Source organism: Acomys russatus, chromosome 27 (assembly GCF_903995435.1).
Source record: "Acomys russatus chromosome 27, mAcoRus1.1, whole genome shotgun sequence".
Taxonomy (NCBI): Eukaryota; Metazoa; Chordata; class Mammalia; order Rodentia; family Muridae; genus Acomys; species Acomys russatus.
Window position 1 is genome coordinate 43,251,923 of NC_067163.1, and position 27,608 is coordinate 43,279,530.

The following is a 27,608-nucleotide window of genomic DNA, read 5'->3' on the forward strand; positions in this document are numbered from 1 at the left end:
AAATGCATGCCATTGCATATTCACAGGTAATTTTCACATTCTCTGACAAAGCGTATTTCCATGCAAAGATAGCTTGCTATGATATCATTGACATGGGTGAATAGAAGATAATTTAACTCTTGTCATTTCATATATTTCTACAGTTCTGGATCCCAATCCTAGTATTAATCAAAGCTTTGGCCCCTGAAATATGAGTTACACATTTCATTGTTCAATAAGATGAATGTGGCCTATTAATGTATAAATGTATTTGTCCTTTTCCATCTGTCTTCTCATATAATTCAATATTTCCTCAAGAAGAATTTGGGTTTTTAGTAATCTTGATGTAAAGATAATTTCATACTTTTCTATGACAACATAAATATGAATAGATATTCATGATTCTACAGTGTTTATGATGATACAATTGAAGAGGCTCTACTAGGCCAGACATGGCAAACATGGCTCTGGCAGGCATTTCCCTTCTGCGATTCTCTCTGCCTTGATGAAAATAATTAGATTACATTTCCAGAGATAGCCATTAAGGTCGATTCCCCTGCCTTTTTTGGCCACTTCCTCCTGAAGCTAACTATCAAGGTACAGCTATCAAAATATTGATGTCCAGTAATCAAAAGCCCCCTTTTGGCTGCCCTGATTAACACACCCAATTAAAATGAAACATGCTATCCTAACAATGGGGTTTCCCATTATAAGTTGCCATTTGCCTATGGGCCATGATTGTCTCCTCTCTATCCAGAAGTAGTCCTTTGTCATCCCTTCCCTCCTCTCCCTTGTCTTCCCCCTTCACCTTTGTCCTCTGTCACCTGTCTTTGCCTTTGTCTCTTATTCCTTGACCTTAGTCCTTTGGGGGCAAATCAATTTCCTTTGTATGAGAACTTGTTCTTGGGATGTCTTGTACCAAATACTGATGCGTTCAACAAGAATACTTTTTAAAATATAAAACAATAAAAATAAATTGCTTATTAAATTCACTATAACATGCTTTCATGATAATTGGAAGGAAATGTATACAATTTAAGAGACATCTACTTTTGTTATTTTTGGTTTTTTGGGGGGGGCTGTTCGTTTTTTTGTTTTTTGTTTTTGATTTTTGGGTATTTTTTTGTCCTTTTGTAATCTTTGACAGAAATTACTTCTTGGTCCTTTGAATCAGTTGCCAGTGAGTTAAGTTCCTATAAAGGCATTCTTACTTTTTATGAGTGCCATAATAGCACTCAGAAAGCAATCATTTGTTACATTTACAGATCCAATACCTCATTTCACTTCTTTCAGAAATTGCCTGAAAGCATATGCATAGACTTTTAATACTAACACTGCATCTGTTTACATCTTGCCCTCCTTGTATTACTTTTATAGTAGTAAATCCAACCCAAATATAGTAATATCTTTGTTCTGCAATACCTTCAATTCCATGCATGAGAGACCAGTGACAGGCAGCATGCTTATGATCTGAACTGTCATTTCTAAGCATAAAGCAGAAATGGTCTCATTTCTGGGAATAGATGCAGAAAATAGCTGTGTGAGATTGTTACATACCTTAGTGACCCAAATGAGTTTATGAATAAATCTTATCTTGATATATTCATCCATAAGACAGTCCTTACACTATCATCTCTCAAAGAAGGACTCTCTGAAGATCTTTATCTGATGTTAAATTTCCTGTAAATCATGATACAAGATCCACAGTTGTTTAGAGATAGTTTGGTTTTATTAAACAGACAATTTGTTTAATTGTTTTTTTTTTTTTAATTCCAGGAGAGAAAAATGTGCTAAGACAAAAGATGCTGAAGGCTCAGAGAGAGAAAAGTGTTGTGTAGGGCAATTTCAGATCCTCATCTCTGACTCTTCTACTTCAGGGGACCATTTTGTGTATCTAGAGCTTCTTTATGATCTGTAGGTTCAAATTTTAATATTTGAAAGCTTTGGGCTGAATTCTTTAATGTGAGATGTAAATGTAAAGGCGTATGTCACTTAAGTTAATTCCTCTGTCTCTACTCTGAATTTACAACGAAGGTCTCCGTGCAGATGTCTTTAGAGGCAGGCTTGGCATATGTCAGTTAGGCTCTTTCTGTTGACCATCAATAGCCATGGGAACGACAGGCTCCCATGAACAGTTCATGGCATTCGTATCAAGCTGTGTCCTTAGAGAAGGTGGTATGCTGAAATAGTGCATTGCAGAATGTCACTGTAACCACTGACGATAAAAACAGGAGCTAAGATTGGGGTCATTTCTCTAAAATGATTGGCAGTTGTCAGCATTTGTTGCTGCTCATGTCAAGTAACAATAAGCATGTGGCAAGCAATTTCAATTGGTCCTCAGTTGCTAGCTGAGGCTGGCTGGTGCAGAAGGCAAAGCTGTCCATCAAGCATTGTTGTACCGTCTGCTGGCACTTTTCAGTTGCTGAAACCTGGCTTTATCAGTCTATCTACAGAAAACAACAACCCAGCTGACTTTGTATCAGAAGGGCTCAAAACATGCCAAGGTGACAAAAATTCGACTCTGAACCACTATGCCTTGTCAAATATGGTACATATAGGTAAGAGGTAAGCAATACTTATCACTCAAAACACCAATAAAAAAATGGGACGTTCATAGTGGACACGATCTTACTCCTCCTCTCCATCTCTCTGAAAAGGAACCTAGGACAAGGAAATTAGATTTACAATGAAAGAAAAAAATGTTTGTTTTAGTTAAAGCAAGTCTTCATGGAGACTTAAAAACATAAACTGTTTGCTCTATGGAGAAAAAATACTAAGTTTAGTATCACATTAGTACTGAAATACAGAGAATTCTTTTAAAATTCTTTTTCAGTTATTAGGAATATTTTTCAACAATCCAAGAGTAGCTAAGTCATAAGACAAATAATCCTGTCACAACATAATATTAAAGGATTCAATCAACAAAAATGAGCTTATTAACATGTATCTATCAATATTAAACAGATACATCAAGTATTCACAAATAAATCCTGGGCAACTTTCACTTGTGATAGCATTTCCTTTGTCAGTTGAGTTGAATGGAAACTTATTTTTAATCTCTGAAACAGGAAATGAACCTGAAAATATCCCACTCTCTTTTCTCCACGACCTTTGAAAATAAAATAATCTTCCCTTCTTTTCACAGTATCTCTCTGTCTCCATTTGTCTGTCTCTGTCTCTGTTTCCACCTCCCTGCAACCTTTTTCTTTCTCTCCTTTGCTCACTTTTGTTCTTCCAAAGAAGCCATCTTGGAGACTCTCTACCAGAACCATTTGCAAAGGCAGCCTGACTCCAATCTGAGCCAATTGGATAAAGACTTAACGCATCTCTCTGGCGGAAGCCTTTTTTTGCCTTGGGTTGTGCTTTCACTTCCCCTGCTTCTTACTCCCAATTTGTGTTCACACAGCTCCTCTTGTGCTTTTGCTCACTGAATTTTTTCAATGATCATTTGCTGAATTACAATATATCAAATGTTTTAAGTAAACATTTCAAGAAACAGCTACAACAGGATGAAAATCCAATTATAAATATATTTTACTCTTTATCCTATTATAACTAGCTATAAAGATAATTGCTATCCCTCATCCAATGCAGCATGAGATTAAATTATTAATCAATACTTGCCAGCAAACATGAAAAGGGAAGTAAATATATTTTTGCATCTCCTCTTTGCTTTAATCCCCCCAAAGTAATGGATCACAAGCACTATTATTTTTCATTATACCTCTCAAATTGCTCAACCAATTTTACATAGTTTCTTCCTTAATTTCCCTCTCCATAAAATTTTAACACTTAATCTACAATACATATTTATTTATCTATCATAAGTATTTCTGAAAATGATGATTCTTTTCAACCACCAAGAATCATATTTCTGCTCCCTTGGGAACAACATTTGTCCTTCATGAGACAGAATATTCAAAAGTACAGATTTAATATTGGAATTCTTGTTTCTGTTGTTCTGGAACCCAAGTCATATCCTTACACATGTTAGAAAAATGTTCTACTCCCTAGCTACATTTCCAGCCTCCAGAGCATATATTTGTATGATATTCATGAGGAGGTGAAGTTAGCAGAAACTAATCTATCTGTAATAAATGGTACATTGGGATGAGCAAAGACAGTGAATACACTGAGAGAGAAGAAACATAATATTTCCATATATTTGCAAAATTATTAATACATGTAGGCTGAAATTATATTCCCTCTTCTGTAATAAAACATGTATCTGTCCCATATGCTATTTTTTTAACTTTACAATTGTACCTGTGTGCAAATGGGCATCTGCATTAATTCTAGATCCATTCAAACATCTTCCAGATGTATTACTCATACTGGTACAAATTAGAGTTTTACTTTATTTGTAGTCTATGATATTTTAGGCTTGTATTTCACTCATGTAAGTATCATTGAATGTTATTCTTTGACAATTGATAAAATCACTGTCAAAACATCTCCTATATAGAGGAGTTCTTTGTCTCCAATGCAACAAAATATGTATGAGTAACTTTTTAATTTTTTTTTTTTTTGATAACACACTAAATCCAGTTTGCACTGCCAATTTGTGAATCAGCATGGGGCATTTACTGGAGCATATATAATTATTTGACATATTATCATCAATAAAGAATTATTCTCCCACCCCTAGGAACCACCCACTGCCAATAGCTCTTCAGTGTAGGATCAATCCTGGGGACCAGCTATACCATCTTTGCCAGGATTCTGGCTGTTTTGATTTTGCATAGGGAACCACAGTTGGTGTGATGAATGTCTCATCCAGAAGACAACATGTTACAAAAACCCTCCCCCATCACATCATCTAGCTCTTACCTTTTCTGTCTCCTTTCCTGAGATGTTCCCTGAGCATTGGTGGTGAGTAGGGTTAATCACTGGGCTGAGCAGGTCGTCGTTTAACTCACAGCACTTTTGTTGGTTACACATCTTTCCACTGACTGCTGTTTACAGGTGTAAGGCATTGGATTAAGAGCTTCCTCTGAGCAACTAAGTGGTAACCTCAAGAGCTAAAAAGAGGAGCAGTGATCCTTTGCTAAACCAACATGATTGCTATCTGAAAGGACTCTTCTCACAGAGACCCACAGCCAAACATTAGGCAGAGCTCAAGGAAATGTGTGGAAGATGAGGGAGGAAGGACTTAAGGAGCCAGAGATGTCAAGGACACCACAAGAAAACATACAGAATCAAATAACCTGGGCCCATACCGGCTTGCCGAGACTGAACCTCCAATCTGAGAGCCTACATGGGAAGGAGCTACACTCCCTACACATATATAACAGATATGCAGCTTGTTCTTCATGTGGGAGCAGGGACTGTCTCTGACTGTGTTACCTGCCTCTGCGTCCCTTTCTCCTAACTGGGTTAGCCTTTTCTAGTCTCAATAGAAGATGCACCTTGTCCTACTGCAACTTTTGTGCCAAGGCAGGTTGATACCCATGGGAGGCATCCCTTTCTCTGGGGAGAAATAAAGTGGGGATGAGGAAGGGGAGGTGAGAGGGAGGGACTGGGATGAGAAAAAGGAAGGGAAGCACCTCTGATAAGGATTTCATGTAAAGTTAATTCATTAATTGATTCATTAATTTAAAAAAAAGAATCATAAAAGAGTCACCAAGACAGAAGCTCCTACTCTTGCCTGCTGTAGGGAGGGGAAGCTGAAACCACACACACTGGACCAGAAGGTAGTACCAGGGACATCAGTCTATCAGTCCTAGCCACAAGATGACCCTCCAGTTCTCACACACCTTGAATCCAGTCGAAAGATTTGATGTGATGCTGTCTTCTCCTACATATCAGATAAGAGGTAGAGAAAAGAAAAATCAGTTCTGTAGCTTTCTATCTCTCAGAGAACTATGACCTAATTCTGTCTTGAGAGAGGGTCTATTGCTTGAGACTAAGCCACCCTGGGCACCTAAGGACAAGCTATGACATAGAGACATGAAGACACTCTACTATAATTACTAAATGCAAGACCAGTAGAGACAGTAGTGGAGAGGGAGAATCTAGGCAGCAGGGAGCTAATGACTGAAGGGCATTTAGTTAGTCAAGCTACTCTATGTGATAAAGACTGAGGCCAAAGTTTAGTATCACTGCAGAGATTGAAAACACTAAGGCCCAAGCATGGCCAATGCATCCCTTGACCTCTGTTGCTGCTTCACTTTTATGGGTAGTTAGCTGTAGGTGGGACTTACAGTCTTGGGACCAGTGTAGCATTTTCTTTACTGGTCTCCTTTTTTATGGAGTTGTTTGTGCTAAAAACACCAACCTTGGTGTTTTTAAGCTGAAACTTTGCTAGGAAGTTGCCATAGATGGATCTGGACTATGCATGTTTGGCCTGGTCTTACAGATCTATTTAGAAGCTTTTTGAACAATTAGAAAATAAACTCACCTATAAGCAAAATTCCTAATTTATTAATAACCTGGACATACTATTTGTAGGCCCTCATATTCATGTGATTATTTAGAAGTCAGATTTTTTTTTCTAATGAGCTACTACTAAATGTCAAGTCTACTGACCCTATTCCCAGACATCTTCCATCTAAAACTGTGCGTTTCTATGTTATGAATGGCATTCTGAGGCAGTTTCCCTATGGTAACCATGTTGACTTCACCTGCAATTACGTATGACAGAATGTTATCCATAGCACTAGCAACTACAGATATCACTAGGTAACTAGTGAGTTTGTTTACCTTTATGACTCCTGGGATTGAGCCAAGGCAATGTGCAAGCTGGGGAAGTACACTTCTATGGACTATATCCCCAACATTGGTGCTACCATCTTTGTTTGAGATCTGGAAGCCTATTCTGATGGCATCACTTTGCAAAAGCCTGAAGGTGCCTAGGCAGGGGGAGTCCTTCAGAGAGAAGATATCCTACTTCACATGCGCCAAGATCAGCATCCCAACCCTGCCAGCTGATGATGTGTGACCCAAGGCTTAATGCTACATGTCACTGGCTCACTTTCCCAGGGAGGGTCAAAGACTGAACATTTACTTTGTTGTTGTTGTTATTTATTTTGTGTTGGGGGGGTAGGACTTTTGTTTTCTGTAACATAACTGTCAACTCTTATAGAGCTTTCATTTCACACCAGCTTTGTAAGGTTAATTTGTAAAGTAATTTAAATGTAACTCTTACAGGCTTTGAGGAGGAAAAAAAATTACATAATGAAAAAAGAAAGAAAGAAAGAAAGAAAGAGAAAGAAAGAAAGGAAGAAAGACAATGAGATGTTATGAGACAGGACTTACAGGATATCATCTGTCTTCTATAATTTTTACAACAAGCCAATGAGAAAATAATAATATTTTTTGTTAGGAAGCTCATGAGCTAAAATTGAATCCGTGAGGTCTGTGTTTATATGCATATTGACAAGTGGCTCTCTTAATTCATTTGGTGTTAGAAGAATGCATTGTTCAGAGTTTGTAATTAGCTATTTTGGGAAATACGATTTGAATGATTTAATGTGAATTTGTCCACCTTCCTTCTAACTCAAAACAAGAAAGCAAAAAAACAAAACAAAAACAAAAAAATTATGAAACAAATGACACATTTTCTTCTTCAATTTTGCCATGAGTTTAGAAGTACTACACACTATAAAAGCTGAATAACTATTTCATTCTGAATGCAGGCAATTTACTTTTCCAATCTTCTTTCCTTTATGGGCCTTCTATTTCTCATTATTTATCAGGGCTAAATTATTTGCCTTTGACAATTTTTACTACCTTGGTTATGGAGGAATATGTTCTAAACCTAAATTCATTCTGAATAACTCAGCCTTTGAAGGTAGTTTATTGCCTTTACTCTTCAAATCTCATTTCTCAAAACAGCTTATTAAAACTCTGAACAATGCATTCTTCTAACACCAAATGAATTAAGCAAGCCCATTTTCAATATGGACATAAATACTGAAAGCACTGATTCAATTTTGCTTATCAGCCTCCTAACAAGGAATATTGTGATCTTTCATTTCTGTGTTTGAATAACAAATGTTAAGATTTTTAATTTTTTTTGTCACATTTGGTTTTGGCCATTGCTCTGTTATTAACTTTTTCAACCACTGCTTACATAAAGCATGCTAGAGAAATTACACTACCAATTATCCTGTGTGTCTGAGGAAAATGCTTTTATTTAAAGCTAAAGGAATATCTTGGGTATGCGTTTACTTAATATAGTTTTAAAAGTTGGTTAGTCTTAGAAGTCACAAAATCACTGTAAGGAAATATGATTCTAGACTTCTCAGCCAAGAGTCCTGAAACACTTTGTCATCACTACTAAGGAAAAAAATTTCAAGAGAATATTGCTTCCAAGTGAGCAAAAAAAAATGATCCTCTGTAGGTGAGAAAAATGCTGCAGGGCCCTTTCCACATGGTGTCAATAAAGGTCACATAGTGGTATTTCGTGACTGGGATGGACGCAGGACCTGACAGAAAATAATCTGCTTCCACAAAGGACATCTTGCTTTGAGACATCACTTGTGTAGCATGCTGAGTTATTCTTCAGCCTGAAGGAAAATGACAAGACCTCAGGTTTAATGCTGGCCTGTCATGTGGCATTAGGAAAGCAACATAATGTTCTCAATCTCTGGAAATTTAATCAGTTAAAATAAGTTTCCTTTATGAGAGTAGTCAAGTGCAAATACTAAGCTAATTTTAGAGAAAAATTAATGTTTCAGTCTATTCGTAAATAGGCCAGGACAAAACTATGGTCTGGAAACGGAATAATGGTGCATATAGCATCACAGTGATGCTAAGCCTGCTATATGGTTTTCATTCAGTTATACTAACATTCTCACAATGTATTCAAATAAAAGATGACACAGATTACCATGGAGAAGCATGAAAAATGAAAACATACCAGAGTTCGGCAACTTATCTTTACCGATTATGACACCTTACATCCAACTCTTTCTAATATGTTCCTCAAATATATTACACACATCATATATACGAATTCACACACACACACACGGAAGGGGAGTAAGAGAGCAACAGAAAGGGGTAAATGATACAATAATATTTTAAATTCAAAACATAAATAAAAACATTAAAAAGTCTATAAGTCCTCAAATGATGCTAATAATATAATCCACCCATGAAATATAATATCTGAAGATTTCATTACATTTCCCTTTTAGTTCTGATTTTTTGTAGATTGTTTAAATACTTTTTAAAATTTCTTTTTATTAATTTATTCTTGTTACATTTCAGTGGTTATCCCATCCCTTGTATCCTCCCATTCTTCCCTCCCTCAGATTTTCCCTACTCCTCTCCCCTATGACTGTGCCTAAGGGGGACTTCCTCCCCCTTTATATGCTGGGTAGCCTGCTATCCTTCCCCTGAGTGCCACCAGGTCTCCCCCTCCAGGGGACATGGTCAAATATGAGGCACCAGAGTATGTGTGAAAGTCATACCCCACTCTCCACTCAACTGTGGAGAATGTTCTGTCCATTGGCTAGATCTGGGTAGGGGTTTAAAGTTTACTACCTGTATTGTCCTTGGCTGGTGCCTTAGTTTGAGTGGGACCTCTGGGCCCAAAACTGCCTTTCATAATGTTCTACTTGTAGGTTTCTAGGACCCTCTGGATTCTTCTTTTTTGCTATTCTCCCATGCTTCTCTTATCTAGAGTCCTAATAGGATGTCCTGCCCTCTGTCTCAGTTTTCTGGTAAGTGAAGACTTTCATGGGACATGCCCCTTGGACTAGTATGCAGATATAAGTGAGTATATACCATTTGAGTCTTTCTGCTTCTGGGTTAACTCACTCATTATGATCATTTCTAGCTCAATCCATTTGTCCACAAATTTCGGGAATTCCTTGTTTTTAATAGCTGAGTAGTATTCCATAGTGTGTATGTACCACAGTTTTTTTTATCCATTCTTCTACTGAGGGACACTTAGGCTGTTTCCATGTTCTGGCTATTATGAATAAGGCTGCTATGAACATGGTTGAGCAAATTTTCTTGTTGTGTGCTGGAGCATCTTCTGGTTATATTCCAAGGACTGGAATAGTCGGGCCTTCAGGAAGCCCTATTCCCATTTTTCTGAGATAGCACCAGATAGATTTCCAAAGTGGTTGTACTAGTTTGCATTCCCACCAGCAATGAAGGAGTGTTCCTCTCTCCCCACATCCTCGCCAGCATGTGGCATCACTCAAATTTTTGATCTTTGCCATTCTGATGGGTGTCAGATGGAATCTCAGAGTTGTTTTGATTTGCATTTCCCTGATGAATAAGGAGGTTGAGCATTTCTTTAAAGGTTTCTCAGCTATTTGATATTCCTCTGTTGAGAATTCTCTGTTTAGTTCCAAGCCCCATTTCGCAATTGGGTTATTCAGTTTGGTGGTGTTTAATTTCTTGAGTTCTTTATATATTTTGGATATTAGACCTTTGTCCGATGTAGGGTTGGTGAAGATCTTTTCCCATTCTATAGGCTGTTGCTTTGTTCTCTTGACAGTGTCTCCAGCCTCATGAGGTCCCATTTATTAATTGTTGACATTAAGGCCTGGGCCGTTGGTGTTCTGTTCAGGAAGTTGTCTCCTGTGCCAATATGTTCCAGGCTCCTCCCCACTTTTTCTTCTAAGTGACATAGTGTCTCTGGTTTTATGTTGAGGTCTTTAATCCACTTGGATTTGAGTTTTGTGCAAGGTGACAAATATGGTTTCAGTTGCATTTTTTTACACATAGACCTCCAGTTAGACCAGCACCATTTGTTGAAGATGCTATCCTTTTTCCATTGAATGGATTTGGCTTCTTTGTCAAAAATCAAGTGACCATATGTGTGTGGATTCATATCTGGGTCTTTGATTCGATTCCACTGATCAACCAGCCTGTTACTGTGCCAGTACCATGCTGTTTTAATTACTATTGCTTTATAGTACAGTTTGAGATCAGGTATGGAGATTTCTTCGGCGGATCTTTTATCGTACAAGATTGTTTTAGCTATTCTGGGTTTTTTGTTTTTCCATATGAAGTTCAGAATTGAACTTTCAGTGTCTTTAAAAAATTATGTAGGTATTTTGATAGGTATTGCATTGAATCTGTAGATTGCTTTTGGTAAGATAGCCATTTTTACTATGTTAATATTAATTTTTTTTAAAGCATTCACTTCTTTTGACTAGGAAGCAGCAAACATTTTGTCTTTTAATCTGAAGAACTATATAAGCAAGGCTGCAACCTTCAATAATAGTTTCTAAAAAGAAGTTAATTCTCTGCATTGGTATGGTACGGGAAGCAGCCTCCACACAGCTTCTTGGCCAATCTCCAAATCAATAAACAGTGTCTAAAGAGTTATCTGAATAGCTCAGAAAGAAACAAATGCAAAACAAATTAATTTTATCTTGAATAATGTTTAACTTTCTAGAAGTTTGAAAAATGGAGCATTTGTGTCTTAATCTTCAGCTTGTAATGATGCTTAGTAGATGATGCATAACAAATAAGCTCTCAGAATTTATAAAATTTCCGTGCACAATAAATGACTTAAAATTTAGAAATGTACATAAATGGTTTATATTTTAAGTGAAACCAAAGTGTTCAAAAGTATTTGAGAATAATAAAAATAATCATTACAATGTTTTAATGTATCCAAATTGTTTTAACAACAAAAATTATTTGCCAATAATATCTATTTCTTTGTTCATGTTTACTAAACTGTGTTTTTTCCACAAACACAAAGCTGCTGTATTAAGAGAACATTGAAGTTGTGAAGGAATGTGTAAATAGTATATAAAAATGTTAGATTAAAGTTTTGAAAAATGCCTATTTATAACCAAATTTGTATTATCTGTCTCTGCCTCTCTGTATCTCCGTCTTTTCTCTCTTTCTCTCTGTTTCTATCTCTGTCTCTCTCTGTGTCTCTGTCTCTGTCTCTCTCTCTCTCTCTGTGTGTGTGTGTGTGTGTGTGTGTGTGTGTGTGTATCTACATGTTTATATGAAGCTAGTGATTATTTTAAGTATCATTTGACAGGTGTTACTCATGTTGATTTTAGAGTCAAATTCCTTTATTAATCAGGAGCTTGCTGTATAGAACTGCCCCCGACCCGCGGGTTCAGTTATTCGTGGAGTGGCGAGGAGGGTCGTGACCTGTGAATAAAGAATAGGCGAAAGAGAGGCACGAGCCCAGAAAAACTTTGCTTATCGAGGGCCGTTTATTGTAAGGGGATATCCAAATTTATAATAAGCTTCTGAAAGGGCGGGGGTGAGAAGGAATGCAGTGGAAAGTTACAAAATCTTCTGGGCCAGGCCCAAGGACAGCAGGTGTGGAGTGGGGCGATTATACAGAAGTCGCGATACACCGAATGTTCTCTTTCTCAAGGTCAGGCTGGATCTTTGTGGTTGCCAGGCAGAATAATTATCTCAAGTATGCAGACAGCTGTGGCTTTCAGCCAGCAGGGCCTCTCAGCCACTGGGGCAGGTCAGGCAAGGTCCTATGGCTCCTGACATAGAACAGTCTGGTTGGCCAGTGATCCACAGCAATCTACCTGTCTCCCCCTCCAGCACTGGAATTACAAGTGTGTATCATCAAGCTGTCTTTTTAAAATGTACCTTAGGGGGACAGAACTTAAGTTCTCATGCTTTTGCCTGTGAGCTCTCTGCAGATTGATCTAGCTGCCGAGACCTAGATAAATATCTTTAAAGAAGAACACTTTGAAGTAAAGAAGCTTGGTTTGCATAATTATCTTTGCTAAACTTTATGTTACATAGACTCAAAAGAAACATTTGGTTAATTACTGGTAAAATACTAATCTCCAATTACATATGATATTAAATAAAACCTAATTGCTGAAAATGAGTGATACTGTGATTGTTAGACACTGCAACCATTAAATCTGTTGGTTACACAAGATAGATCAAGCTGCTAGTTTCTTACATGCTTAAATAGAATTATGAATCACCTATGTAAGATTATGTTATAAAGAAGGTAGATTGCTATAGGTAGTTTATTGTATATATGTGGAATAATATAAATGTATATGTAAAAAATAAAGAATGAAAGAAAAAAGGAAGGAAGGAAGGTAGACTAATGTTTGATAAGTGCATTCATCACTTAATAATACTGTTTTCATCTTTGATGATTGTTGTTTATGATAAGTTATATATATACAAATCTATGCACACATATATACATGTATAAAAATACATGTCCATGTACATTGTGATAGCATTGCAAAACATACATATGCATATAAATATCAGTCAATTATAAAGACTTGCATATCGTTGGAAAGTAGGTAAACTTCAGATAGAATTCTACCAATAAGATACTTCAGTAATTAATAAATTAACCACAGTCTCTATATTTTTACACGTGCTTTACAGATCTTACAATATTGTAATGAGAGAAAGAACCTAGACAAAAAGAATCATAGACTGTTTCATTTCAATGAACCCAGGTCCAGCGCTACTGAGTCTATAGAATTTGAAAGCAGAGTCCTGGTTATCAGTGTTTGGAAGCAGAGATTTTCTTCTTGGGGTGACAAAAAATAGTCTGGAATTGAAGAGTTGCAATGGCTACACCATATTATGAAAGTATGAAGTGCAACCAATGGCTAATTCTATGTGCATCTAACCATATATTTCAAGCACTTATTGTATATATCACAGTTTTAAAAAAGATGATCCAGAAAACACACTGTTTGGGATGCCTTCAAATTTATGTTTAGTGACGATGCTGTCTGTCTGTAAAGTCCTCAGGGACCTTTTGGCTTCTTCAATTAGTTGGAAGGAATGTTCAGGATCCTTAGAAAGATGAAGGCATTGTTGGTGATGATGGAAAACAGCATGTTCTCTGAAGATTTCATTCTCTTCAAAAATTTTTTAGTCACTTTTGTGAGTTAATTAAATATTCTGATGGGGGAAGATACTGGTTTAACAGAAGCCCAAAGATAAGCAATAGACCGTGCTCCTATACTGCTAGTGAGTGCCATGCACCAATGATTGTGTCCAGTTTCACGTGCAAATTATGATGCCCATCAAGTAACGACACAGCTACGCAAAATGACTCATTGTAAGTTGGAGTGAGGAAACTCCCAGGTACAGATTTGTTTCTTGGACAGAAAGTAGCAGTAGTGGCAAGATCTCCATGTCTACAGTGTTGAAATCAGGAGGACTCTTATTTTGTCTTCCTATGTGGTATAACATAAAATGAAACACTGTGAAGAAACATAGTGTGTTTCTGTTGAATTGTTTTTAATTCCTACCCACCAGTTTATTAGCACAATTGGCTATGAGAATGTATTCTGCCTGTTTACCCGGGCCGATGTGAAGAAGGAAGGCAATTAGACACATGGAATGCAAATAAAAAGGAACTGAGTAAGACCAGAAGTGGACATGTGCAGGAGAAGATAACAAGAATGGTGGAGACTTGTGGGTTGCTGTGATGCACACATTGAGATGCCTTTCACCTCTCACCCAAAGCGCCATGGTGTTATTTTTCACTGATATCCAGTAGCTACTAGAAATATTAGCTGTGCACCACTGGTTCTCTACAAAACTAGGTGTGCCCAAATTGAATTAACTCAATTTGTTGAAACAAGTCTCTAAATTCTGAGAGAATGTTTCACCACAATATGTTTGCCTTCTCAACAATTCTCATACTCGAGTGTAAGGATTGGTCAGTGTTCCTGATCTGTGACTCTCAATCTTGAATACACGAAGGAGTTCCTGATATAAAGGTATAAATATGTATTTCCATCAGTTTATCACATTTTATATTCTAACCCAGTATGTCTTATTTTCTTCTGATTTCAGAATTGGGACAAGACTATATTATTTTACAGTTTTTTTGGGTAATTTAAAAATGATTCTGACCTTTTCAATGAGAGTAAACATATGGATAATGAAGAGGAACTCAAGGGGAGTTTTGAAGTAACCTTTCACAGATTCCAAATAGCTCATATAAAATGGCTTTCTTGCTTATTGGTTTAGTAACTGAAGAATGAATGAGGCTTTTCCAATGGGCTATTATTTCAGAATCAGTGGTCCCAGACGACCAGCCTCCCGGCGGATGCTTCTAGAACAGATGGTGTAGGCGACGTGGGGGATATTACAGAGACAGTGAGAGAAGCAATTATGCCACCACTGAGTATTAGTGCTCTGTGCTTCGTGATGCACAGAGCTTATACTATTCAGTGCTTCAGAAATAGAAAAGTCTAGAAAACTAAACCAGCTGAATACTGTGGTGGGGTTTATTATTTCTTTGACAATAATTAACTTTCTGGTTACTTTTTAACTGAGCCAGCAACTTTGTTTAGGACCCCTTAATACAGGAATTCTGGATTATTTTTAAATTTGTTCATAAATTTTGAATTTTTATTCAAGCCACATATCCATTCTGATTGCAATCAGAAATCTATAACTAGAAATATCTGGGAAGTAATAAAATATACATATATGCATATTAAAAATTAACTTGGCAGTATGCCCAAAATCTGTAAAATCCCAAAGCAGACCAAATATCATCATGGAGAGGGAATGTGGGCACAAGTCCCACGTTACCTGAGAAGCTACCAGAAATTGATAGATACCAGAAGATGGAGTTTTCTTTAAGAGTATAAGTAGCTCATGATAGGTGGAAACACACAAGTGGATAGCCACACATATGGACTGCACAAACTGGAATTTATGGGTTTACGAATAAAAAGAAGACACAAAACTTGCTATGTAGGGAGGAGTAAGAAGAGGTCTTGGGGAGTTAAGAGAAGAGGTTAAAATGTTAAAAAGAAATTTTGTAAAATATATAAATTCTTAAAGAATTGAATCTATATACTCCTATTGCTAAGTGCTGCACATTGTATAGTGCTTATATTCTTTTTTGAGATGATAAAATATAACCATAAGAAGAGACAGAAGAAAATTCATGAAACATCGAGCGGGCAGAGGGGGGAACATCTGGTCTGTTCAAGTAAGAGGCAAGTAGTACTAATGTCCAGTACTGATCAGAGTGACACATGTGTTTTCAATACTCAAAGCAAATTTTGGGATTGACTTGCCTAAAGGATGTCTGATAATTTGGGAGCCTCTTTGTGTGGCTTTCTTACCATATTTGATATTAAAGAAATAAAAAAATGGATGGGTTTTCAGTTTCTCTGTATATTTTAGATAACTAAAATTGTCTTCAAACATATGCTTAAATCACATATATAGATTTACCCTTTTTCAAAAATGTAAGGAGGAAACTAATAATAAAACTCAACGTGTTGTGGCATGCTCGTGTATACCAGTAAATTTTTCACATGAGAGGTGAAAGCATAAGGATTACCAGCTCAGGATCATCCTTTTATATACTGTGCACACACAAATCTCTGTCTGTCTCTGTCTCTGTCTCTGTCTCTGTGTCTCTCTGTCTCTATCTCTCTCTGTCTCTTTCTCTCTCTCTCTCTCTCACACACACACACACACACGCATGCGCGCGCATTCGTGCACACACACACTAAGCTAAACTAAACTATGGTTGAAAACATTGACTCTTCTTTTAAAATAATCTTTTAACAGTATACTGGAAAAATATCATTATCAAAATCAACTTAAAATATTGCAGGGATTAGCCATTATTATTTTAATATTTATATAAAATCTTTGGGTTTTCCTAAATTATGTATTTTTGGACTTGTCATACTATACAACAACATTAAATATTAAACAAGTGTTTCATGCCAAATATAGTGGTGCACACATTTAATACTAGCATTTATCAAGAAGAGAGAGATGTATCTTAATGAGTTGTGGGCCAGCGTGGTCTACATAGTGAATTCCAGGTCTACCTACCCAGGCTACATAGTAAGACCTTGTCTCACAAGATAAATGTAAAAATGCTTTTTATAACTGTAAAAAGTATACATGGTTTATTTTATATCACAGAAAGCTTTCAGAAAAATATCATTTTGAATCTTGTTGAATCTCTACAGGAAATGTTTCTAAAGGTAAGTGTAATGGAGAAAAAGTTTGGCTTCAAAGGTCTAACTGCTATGTCATATTTTACTATGACAAGAAAAGAAACTAAAAATTAAAGGGAAAAGAATAAAGTGTAATGAACTGTCATCCTCTGGGTTCTTGGAAGGCCTGTGTGTCCCAAAGCCATAGCCAAGACAGCAAAAGCCCTGCATAGCTTTTGCCATCATCAACATATTCCACATAATGCTCCATGTTGTAATTGGTGAAGCTACAATGGCAGACATTGGTACACTATGCTTCTTAAGGGCTCTCGCTATTCCCCCTTCCCCCCCCCCCCAGGACTACAGAGTAAATATCTTTCTTCGTCAGAAGTGGAATGATCCTCGTCTTGCATACAGTGAGTACCCTGATGACTCGTTGGACCTGGACCCATCCATGTTGGACTCCATTTGGAAACCTGATTTATTCTTTGCTAATGAGAAGGGGGCTAACTTCCATGAGGTCACCACAGACAACAAGCTTCTAAGAATTTTCAAAAATGGAAATGTCCTTTACTCCATAAGGTAAGCACAAGCTTAAATGGCCAGTTTCAGTAAAATCAGGTACTGTGGTATTGGTTTTTAATTTGTTTTCTTTATATCTATTGGTATACTTTTTGAAATTTGGGGGTAACTTATCATTACTCTCCTTGGGGTGCTCTAATACATGGTATTCCAAATCTATCCAATAAATAACAACAGCTCTAAGTATCTAACCCAGAGACAATATGAATTCCAAAAATCTATCATAAAAAGTCAGTGAGGACTATTAAAATAAGCACTTTGGCAGGAGTCACAAGGGCAATTGAGAGGCATCTGGGTCACCTATCAAAGCACTAGAACTCATTCAACTTTGGTAGATTATTAGACATCAAATAAATATAGGTTCAATAAACAGGGAAAACAGCTATTTACAGGAATCTACTTAATCAGCTTCACATTTGAAATGCCTTCCAAAATATATGAATTAATTGTTTTTAAAAAGTATTTCACAGTTATTTTCTTAGCTATGTAGACAAAACGTCATGGACAAAACTCATGCCATCTTTGTTGAAATCTTTATACCAACCGTAGAATGTTTTTAAATGTAAAGTTAGACTTCATGTTTATAAGTTAGGCATAAAATTGACTCTGTGTCATTTTGTTCTTGGTTTTGTTAATTCTTCTTTTCATAAGAATAGAGGAATTTGATTTTCATCTTATATTTCCAATATCAAAGGCGTTTTTACTTTTACAATAGAGTAGAATAAGTAGGGAAATGAGTTTTTAATCTTAGTGGCAAAGTTATTTTAGAAACTTTTGTGCCCAGGGGTTTTCCAAATGTATGTTGTTCTGTATTTACAGTCTGCATTCTTGTCTCTTCATCGTCCTGCACTCCTGCAGCTTTTTCTGTTTTTCTATTTCAAGTACCTATCCATTCTTTTAATACATTTTTGCATCGTAAAGGTTTCTATCATGAACTAGAAATGTTTTAATATTTCCGAACACCTGTGAGTTAGTGGTACTCATGATAATGGAAGTTCTAGGACTGTTCTCTAATTAAAACACTTTCTATATGAAGGAATAGCTTCATGGTGATCCCTTTTGGACAAAAGAGTTCTGAAGTCTATTGGGGAATTATCAACATAAATAACTGTTAAGTAAAAATTTAACCACTAGGAAGTTATATCAGACAAATATTTTCTTATCTTACTTACCTAAATACACAATACATAGACCAAACTAAAAGAAACATTCAGAGGTAGATGAAATAGCCAAGCTCACTGTGGACTCTGAAAACTGAGGACAATGCAGCATGAATGATTCCTGAAAAAAAAAAAAAAATGGCCTTATAGATCCAAGACATAGAGATCAAGAAGCTATCAACCCAGAAGCACCAATAGGTGCTGACAAAATAAGTCCCAGCTGAAGCTCAGTTTCTCTAACTACTCTAGTGAGGAAAGCAGTGTCCTAGAAGAAAAAACCTTAACCAACTCAGATACTGAACAACAACAGAAATAGGACACCACCTCAGCCCAGCTTCAAAGCCAACAGTCTCAGGAGGTGAGCCATGGTTTCCAATCTTGTTAGGCCAAAATGAGCTATCCCATTGCGTAAGTTGAGTGAACGTCAGGAAAAAAGTGTCAGCTCAGTGTTCAATGCCGGAGCCTCGGAGTACCCTACAAGACTAAAGCACCAAGAAAGAGCCCAAATCCAACTACCTTCTCCCATCAATAACAAATCCCTTCTCTGTGCTTGCATAGTATCAGATGAGTTTGGCACTCAATACTTTCAAACCACTTTGCTTTAACGAATGGTACTGGTGAGGGTAAGTAGGACTATTCCCTCGCAGGTCAATATGAAATTGGTTAGAAAAAAGTTTATGTCTACTTGCCTGTGGAAGTAACTAAGTAGCAACCTTTCTCTAGCTCTGCTGGAGCAATGTCAGAGACATTCAGTTAAGACAGAAAATAAAAGTGAGATCCAGAGTCCATCCGAATAATATAAATATGACTATATTTTCATCAAAATTCATTTGTCATAAAAGGACCAAAATATAACATAGAAGAAGAAAAAGAAAATTAATACCAAATATCAAAATGGTAGAGACATTAAGTATTGGATGGGCTTTACCCATGTTAACCTCAATGAACAAATTAGCAACAGGCTGGGTATAAGTAAAAAAAAAAAATACAACATATCAAGAAAGAAGTAGAACTGTAACATTGGAAAACACATCATCCTTCAAAAATGAAAAGGAAATGGAAGTTTGCATGGATGAAAGAAGCTTTAGGAATTTGCTAGAAGTAAATCTATTCTAAGATTATAGATAAAAAAAAGTTTTCTGACCAAGAAATAGTGAAAGAAAGGGCAACGAAACTTCGAGAAAAAAAATATAGCAAAAGAAAAATGAGTAAATATAATAGATTGTCCCTAATCATGAGTTTATCAAATTACATTTGACAGATGAGCTAGAGTTATAGCCACTGCAGAAAACATATAAATAACAGTTGAGACATACAGAAAATATACTTTAACAAGCCAATGGTGATTCTTTTAAAATATATTTTATTAATTTATTCATATTACATCTCAATTGTTATCCCATCCCTTGTGTCCTCCCATTCCTCCCTCCCTCCCATTTTCTCCTTACTCCCCTCCCCTATAACTGTGACTGAGGGGGACCTCCTCCCCCTGTATATGCTCATAGGGTATCAAGTCTCTTCTTGGTAGCAAATGGTGATTCTTAACATCTACCAGGTTGTTGTTTTTATAGCAAACAGAAATCAACAATGCTGATAATATTTAGTGTTGAAAACTATTGACTCAGTGGGCATTATTAATAATTGGCAAAATGATCTGTTAAAACATGAAAAGATTCATATGTTCCTCAACTTTGTAAATTTATTTCTAAGAATCTAAATTACAAACATATTGTGTGTACATTAAATTTGCATACAAAGGTACCTCTTGTGGTAACCACAAGTAACTTATATGTTCATCAATAAGAACATGAATAAGGTGCTGGAGAGATAGTTCACCAGGTAAGAGCACTGGCTGCTCTTCCAGATGTCCACATGGTGGCTCATAGTCATCTGTAACTCCAATTCCAGTAGATTCAACAAATCTTCCGGACTCCATGGACACTAGATACAGATGTGATGCACAAATGTGCATTTCATACACATGAAATGATAAAGTAAAATTTAAGAAAGAATGTGTGTGTGTATGTGTGTGTGTGTGTGTGTGTGTGTGTGACAGAGAGAGAGAGAGAGAGAGAGAGAGAGAGAGAGAGAGAGAGAGAGAGAGAGAGAGAGAGACAGACTTCAGGCACATTGCACAATGCCTGATGAATTTGATTCCTAGGACCCACACACCGAAATAAAAGGACCAACCGCCTTTTTCCTGTCATCTGACTTCTACTTGAGTATCATGACATGCATGGAACCTTCCCCACATAAATATGTTGAAACTTAAAACTGTTCATTAAAAATAAGAGCAGCACTATCACACATTCCCACATTATTAAAAAATAAACTGGAGTCCTTTTTGTGGGGAGGAACTTTTGGTAACAACATGATGTCTTGAAAGCTTAAAACAATGAAGTCTGCCAGTTCTAAAGAGTCATCCAGTAAATCAGGCATATTTATTAAGCAGACTGCATGATTTTAAGACTGGAACAATTAAAATACACCAGTTAATACTCCAGTTAAAATACATCATGGTAAAAGTATCAACATTTATTTGAAAGAGAATTTCAGTATAATGATCAAGACCATGTTACTGTATCCTTTATAAATGATGGAGTATTTCATTGAAAAATAAGAGGAATAATGCTGAATTTATCTCTTTTGTAAACAATATCATCTACCATAGATAGCTTGTCTTTCTTCTAGTATTTGGAGAAAAGACTATGGAATGACTCAGAAATGCATCTTTTGTCTCTCAGTATGAATTCAGATAAAACAAAAGGCCTTTTGGTTCCTAGTCATTCCTGTATCCTGGATCAAATGATCAAACAAAAAATAATTTTTGTGAGTTGATTTTGGATATCTCACAAGACTTTAAAATCTTCAGTTTCTTTGTTAGAAAAAAAAAAACTATACAGGAAAATCAATCTTGTTCAGATCACAAACGGAGCATCAGTGGTGTTTCATGTGAAATCTGGCTTCCCTGTCCGTTTAAAGAAGGTAGAATGTCCTGGCAAGTGCAGCTGAGTGAACTCAAGCAGTCATCTGTATTTCCTCTTTAAGTTTCACTAAAACAATTAATTGAAACTGAATAAGGAAGAAAGATGACATTGGTACCCAGGAAGTTGAAATGAACAGACAAGAAATCAACAACAGACCAGTGGTGAGAACATTGTCTAAGAAGCCTGGAAACGAATGTGAACACATAGAGATGTCAGAATACAAGACAAAGTGGGAGAAATAACAGAAGGCAGAAAATAATTAACATTTTCAAACTTAAATAAATTCTAGGCAAAAAGCTGTGCAGAAAATGAAGGATAGCAAAGAACCAAAATGAAGGAGAGAAGAGAGGCAAAGGCGAATGGATTTAACTTTTGAGAACATTAGTGAACTTCCTGTCCTAATTCCCTCTTTAACCAGGGGTGATTTTTCTCATCATTAGAGCATGCATAAAATGATACTTCCAGGAATGAAAGAATAAAGACATTAATACATTATATGAAAAAGCTGTGGGAAAAATTAAGCAAAGTAGAGGAAACTTGCAAGTAAGGAGAATCAAAGCGTGTGCATGCTCTCACACACACACACACACACACACACACACACACACACACACACACACACACTCAAATGACAGAAGGATGTAAAATTCTGAACATCAGTACAGAAATCCAAACCTGAGTTGAAAGGCAGAACAGACAAAAGGGAAGAATTTCCTTTGAAATGGCACATACATACACCCTGCCATGTTCAACAACTAAAAAGGATTTAGTAGCAGCGAGACTGAGTAGACTTTGAAGCAGCAGTAAGAATATAAAACTATAAAGACAGTAACGTGAGACACTTATTAATACCAAGGAAAAATGAAAACCCTCTGCAAAAGCAGTAATTATGCAAATTGCCAACCATAACACAAGCATTAATCACAGACTCCTAAGAGGTAATTGTGTGATATTTGTCTAACTACAAGTAAGTTTTGGGGTTGGTGGAAAGTTAAGTATGCATAAAATATGTTATGAGATTTTTAAAATATCTTATATTGCCCTACAGGATATTAGCCACATGATTTCAACTATTAAGGACCACTGTGGTTGTTTTACATTAGCACGGAAATATTAGTATAAGTAATAGACATACAGCTGAAAAATGTCTAACCCTGAAAAAGTACAACTGAGAAAGGAATGGGTGAAATGATATGGTTAAAGAAATATATTTTAGATTTATTTATTTTGTGTGTGTAAGTATTTTGCCTGTATATATGTGCATGCATCATATTGTGCCAGACACCTGAAGACGTCAGAAGGATGTGTCAGATCCCTGGAGGTATGGATTGCTGATAGGTACCATGAGATACAGGGCCGAAGTCAGGTCCTCTGAAAGAGCAGCAAGTGTTTTTAATCATTGAGCCAACTCTCTAGCCTTAGTGTGACTGTTTTTTTTTTTTGTTTTTTTTTTATGATTTTCAGAACTATTTAAAAATTTAAATCATATATATGGATTATACTAAAAACACTTAATTGAATTGCTTTTTGGATGAGGGCTTTGGAGTCAGACATTTGCCTCAAGATTAAGTTTCAAGTTTTATTTTCAGCCTGCTTATAAAGTTTTATAAAACTACTAACACTGCTTTATGATTGCTGAAAACACAAAATTCCTGACTCGGAAATAATGGAATTTATTATTAAGGAAAAGGAAGCGGCAAGAATTCTCCCATCTCCCCAAGTCTCCCTGGACCAATGCAATGGATTTAGATGAGTAAAAATGTACAGCCAGTCACGTCATGACTCTGGAAGGCAGAGCTTGGGGAACGCGCTATTTTTAGAGCAAACTGCAAGAAGCCTTCTCCTGTTCCAAGTGAACAGTGTAATCCCATGTCAGAATGCTAGCAGAGTTTTCAATCCTTAGACAGGGTGCAGGTAAATTCCTGGCAGGGTTCTTAGCCTTGGTATGCTCAACAAGATATGTGGGAGTACCAGGAGGCCCAGTGAAGACTGAGTACTTCCTCCACTCTGATCTGGGCTATGCTGGTTACTGGCTGTGAGTGGATGGGAGATTCTTTGCTGCTAAGAACCCTCATTTTCCTTCTATATAATACCAATTAAATCAAGCTAAAAATAATGACTGTGAAACACTTAGTGTGTATCAGGCATACAGTAGGCACTAAGGTTTCTACTTTCATCTTTCCAAAACAGGAAACCACAGAAAGCAGAGAAATATAAATATGGTGTGTCACAGACTCCACCAATCAATAATGAACACTTTCAAAATGTCTCACATAAGCCTCAGCCTTGTGACTTGTAAACTGTAGTGACAATATCCTTATTAGGGAGTACCGAAGCACATCAGAGCCTGTTCGATATTAAATACCAACTGCGCAAATAGCACATTAACAACTCTGCTACTAATGGTGCAGAAGCCATCTCCTTTTAAAATAACATAAAAAGAACTTGTACGTCAGAGGTACTGCATACAACTTGCTTATCATAGTTCCAACTTTTATTTGAGCTAGATAAACTTTCTATTTCAATGAAATTTAATTGTGCAAATAATCAAAGTTTACCTGCATAATACATATTTATTTTTGAACACTGACAGAAATTAATGTATTTAAGCAAAAAAAAAAAATGTAACTGATGTCAACTGATGTCTCTTATAATGTTCATTCATTGCAAAGTCTATTTGTAACGCTGGGGAACATATGTTTGGGGTAATGGCACATGTGTAAACAAACGTGCGTTTTTCTGAAGATTTATTATTTACATCTACTTCCCACAGGGACTGTCATTGATGCTATTGCTTTTGTGATAGGTTGGTTAGGTTTGTGCTTTTTTTTAACGATCCAATGACAAGAAAAACAAAACAAAACCAAACCCTCCCAGATTAAATTCATAGTAACATTCTCTAATCTCTGTCCTGGTGTTTCTATCCTTGGATCTCTTCTAAGTTATGTATTCCCTATGAAATCATTCATAATCACAAACTAAACCACTCAATTATGTAAACTCCCTGGGCAAACTTATTATGCTTTCTGCAGTCTAATCACATCTTTCTAAGTACATAAAAAGGATGGTTTGTATGTCTTGTCTCATACTTAACAACTAATAGTATATGCATTTTATCAATTCTTTTGTTATCATTATACATAAAACTGAAATGACCCAACGCGTTTGAGTGGCAGCGCACTTAAAGGTTGAGACCTTGGACTCTAGGCTAGACACACCCTCACCAAATTGCAAATTTTGCTTTGCCCATTTCTGTTACATAATTCCATATTATTTATATTAAACCTTGTTTTTCACTTAAAGAGAGTGGGTATTATTTACACATCTTATTATTTTTGTATTACAGAAGCAATAAGTTACTACCAACAAGATATTTGGACTCCTTTCTACTACAAAATAAGTGGCATGAATGTGTTATTACAGGATTACAGAAACTCTTTCAAAGATCCTTAGATTGTTGAGCAAGAGACCAGTCTTTATGGTATCAAATTTAAAAGTATTTTAAATTAGAGTAATATGTATTTGAGAAAAATACCATTATGTATAAAATTCCAGTGAAAACATAAACATTCTTATTTTTTTAACTTAAAAAGCTATGATAGACTCAGAAAACACCTTTGATTTCAAACAGACATCAGAGCAGACACTGCAGTATAAACAACGCTATTTTTGAAATGTATAATAATTAAATTTTAATGAGGCCAATGATTTTCAAAGACAAGTCAGTCTTTTGAAAATCATCACTGTTTCACTAAGCCAAGACTTCTTAAGGGGAAGGAAGAAGTGCTAGATCCTGTTTATGTATCTTGTCTCAGAACGAGAACGTAGTGTCCTCCTCAAACAAGTAGTCATTCATCTCCAAAACAGAGTATGAGTCATTGATTCTTCGCTTTGTTCACCTTTGATGTGGTCAAAACACATTTTTAATTTACGTGTAATATCTTGATAAACATATTCAATATTGTAATCAGCAGACACTTGTTTGTCAATCAGTGTTTTGTTTAATCAAGAATGTTTTACATTAAATAAAAGAAAACAAAGTCAATAGTTACGATTTGGAACAGGTTTTTGGCAAACAGTTTTCCTTGGCCAAATAATTCCTTTGAACTTATTCTTTTGTTGTTGTTGCTGTTGTTGGAATTATGTAACAGGGCTCCCGTTTTAAGCCAGAGAAATATCCAGGATATGAATTTGACAGCATGTGAACTGTGGGAGTGAGGAAAATATTCTGAGAACACTTTTTACTTCCTTAGAAAAGGTCAGAGCATCCTGTAAGTCAGTGTGGAAACTGGCTGGCAAGAACCTTGGATATTTGGGAAATTAATGTGTGTGAATTTCAGAATGTGCATGTGTAATCTTTCCTGATAAACCCTTTCACAAGCCAGGGAACATTCTGTCCACCTGGTTTTAAGATTTCCTTTTGACAACAGAACGTTGTAAATCCACCATGTTATCTAATATCACTTAACCTAACCGGACCAGGAAAAAAAAAAAACAACACTCCTTTTGAATATTTAGCTCTCAGATTATTTTAGTGTGCTAAGGAATCTGACTTCAATGAATTACCCAGTGATCCCTCTGGGACTCTTAAAACTCCAGCATTACCATCTGTCTATCCATTTATGCAGGCCAAACTCTGCTAATTGAACCTGTGTCTGCAAGATACTGGCGGAGACTGTATGTCATTGGAGCTTTCTGTCTATGGTCTACATAAAAACATCATTTTAAAGAATGTAGATAACTACATTTGTACATATATTATATATACAAATGTACTTGTAGGATTACTATTTTGTTTAAAATATAAATCGTTCTTTCACGTTATTTAATTACTTCGTCTTTGTGTCAACACACTAGAATTTTGAGGGAAGACATGGTAGATACAACAGTCAATCATTAAAATTTAGTAAGCTTTCCATATTTTCTCTGTTTCCAACACTTGTGTGAGGGAATTCCAAACAGCAGCCCATGAATCCATACCTCGGTTCTCCATAGGTACCGTTGTCATCTTCAGTTTAAAAGTGAGGACGCTGTTGTGCAGGGAGGTGGGAGTGCTATGTCTCTGGTCACAGAGCTGAAGTAAATGAGCCACTTAGCATGCGCACTAATACAAAGGCTATCAGTGAGAAAATGTATATAAAGCACCTGTGTGGCATTTCTCAGACAAGAACTTGGAAGACTATGGACCATGGATCAGGACCACACTCTCTTCTCTCTCCTACTTTCATAAAGTACAAATTCTTGCCTAAAAAGAAAGATATATCAGGAATGCATTTATTATTTTTTATTATATAATGTATTTTTATATATAAGAAATGAATCATATGGAACATACTTGCTAAATCTGAAAGTTCAGGGGGTCACTTTGCAAAGACAGAATGCTAGTGTAGACCATCTGAATTTCCTTTGTGTGAGTAAAAATCAGAAGTTGGTTTGGTAAACATGAAGTCATGTCTCTTCTATGCATCTTTGCTGTAAGGGAATAGACAAAACAAACAAACAAATAAAGTAGTAGAATATCTATAGGTGCAATGATACTTAAACATCTCTCCTGCCAAAATAAATGTATTTATTTATAAATATATAGTTATTTCAGAATAAATAACATTTGAAGCTGGATAAAATGTCATCTGCAGAGTGTTAGTAACTATCAATACAAAAATCGTTTTTTCAACGTGAAAGAATATTCACTTGTCAGTGTAAACTGCTTCTAAGAACAGTTTTCATCCTTTCAGGTTAACATTAACACTGTCCTGTCCAATGGATCTCAAGAATTTCCCAATGGATGTACAGACATGTATAATGCAACTAGAAAGCTGTAAGTACGATTGACTTATTTTCTCGGAACATGTATAAAATACAGGGGCTGTAAGTCTTTTGTAATTGAACAGATAATTTATTTTATAATTCTTGGGCACATGTTTATTGAATAAACAAAAGTAAAGCACGGACCTCATTGAATACAAACTGTCATCTATATTTGCTGAAAACCTGCAAAGGGTCCAAACATTTTGCGCATGTCACCT

General features: G+C 36.1%; 1 protein-coding gene across 1 annotated transcript in view; it reads left to right on the plus strand.

The window, feature by feature from the left end:
- Positions 1-27,608, plus strand: part of Glra3 (glycine receptor alpha 3) — a 152,337-nt gene that overhangs the window by 69,864 nt on the left and 54,865 nt on the right. The window contains exons 4-5 of the mRNA XM_051169854.1: positions 17,212-17,435; positions 27,318-27,400. Coding sequence (XP_051025811.1) covers positions 17,212-17,435; positions 27,318-27,400 — 307 coding nt within the window. The remainder of the gene's footprint in view (positions 1-17,211; positions 17,436-27,317; positions 27,401-27,608) is intronic.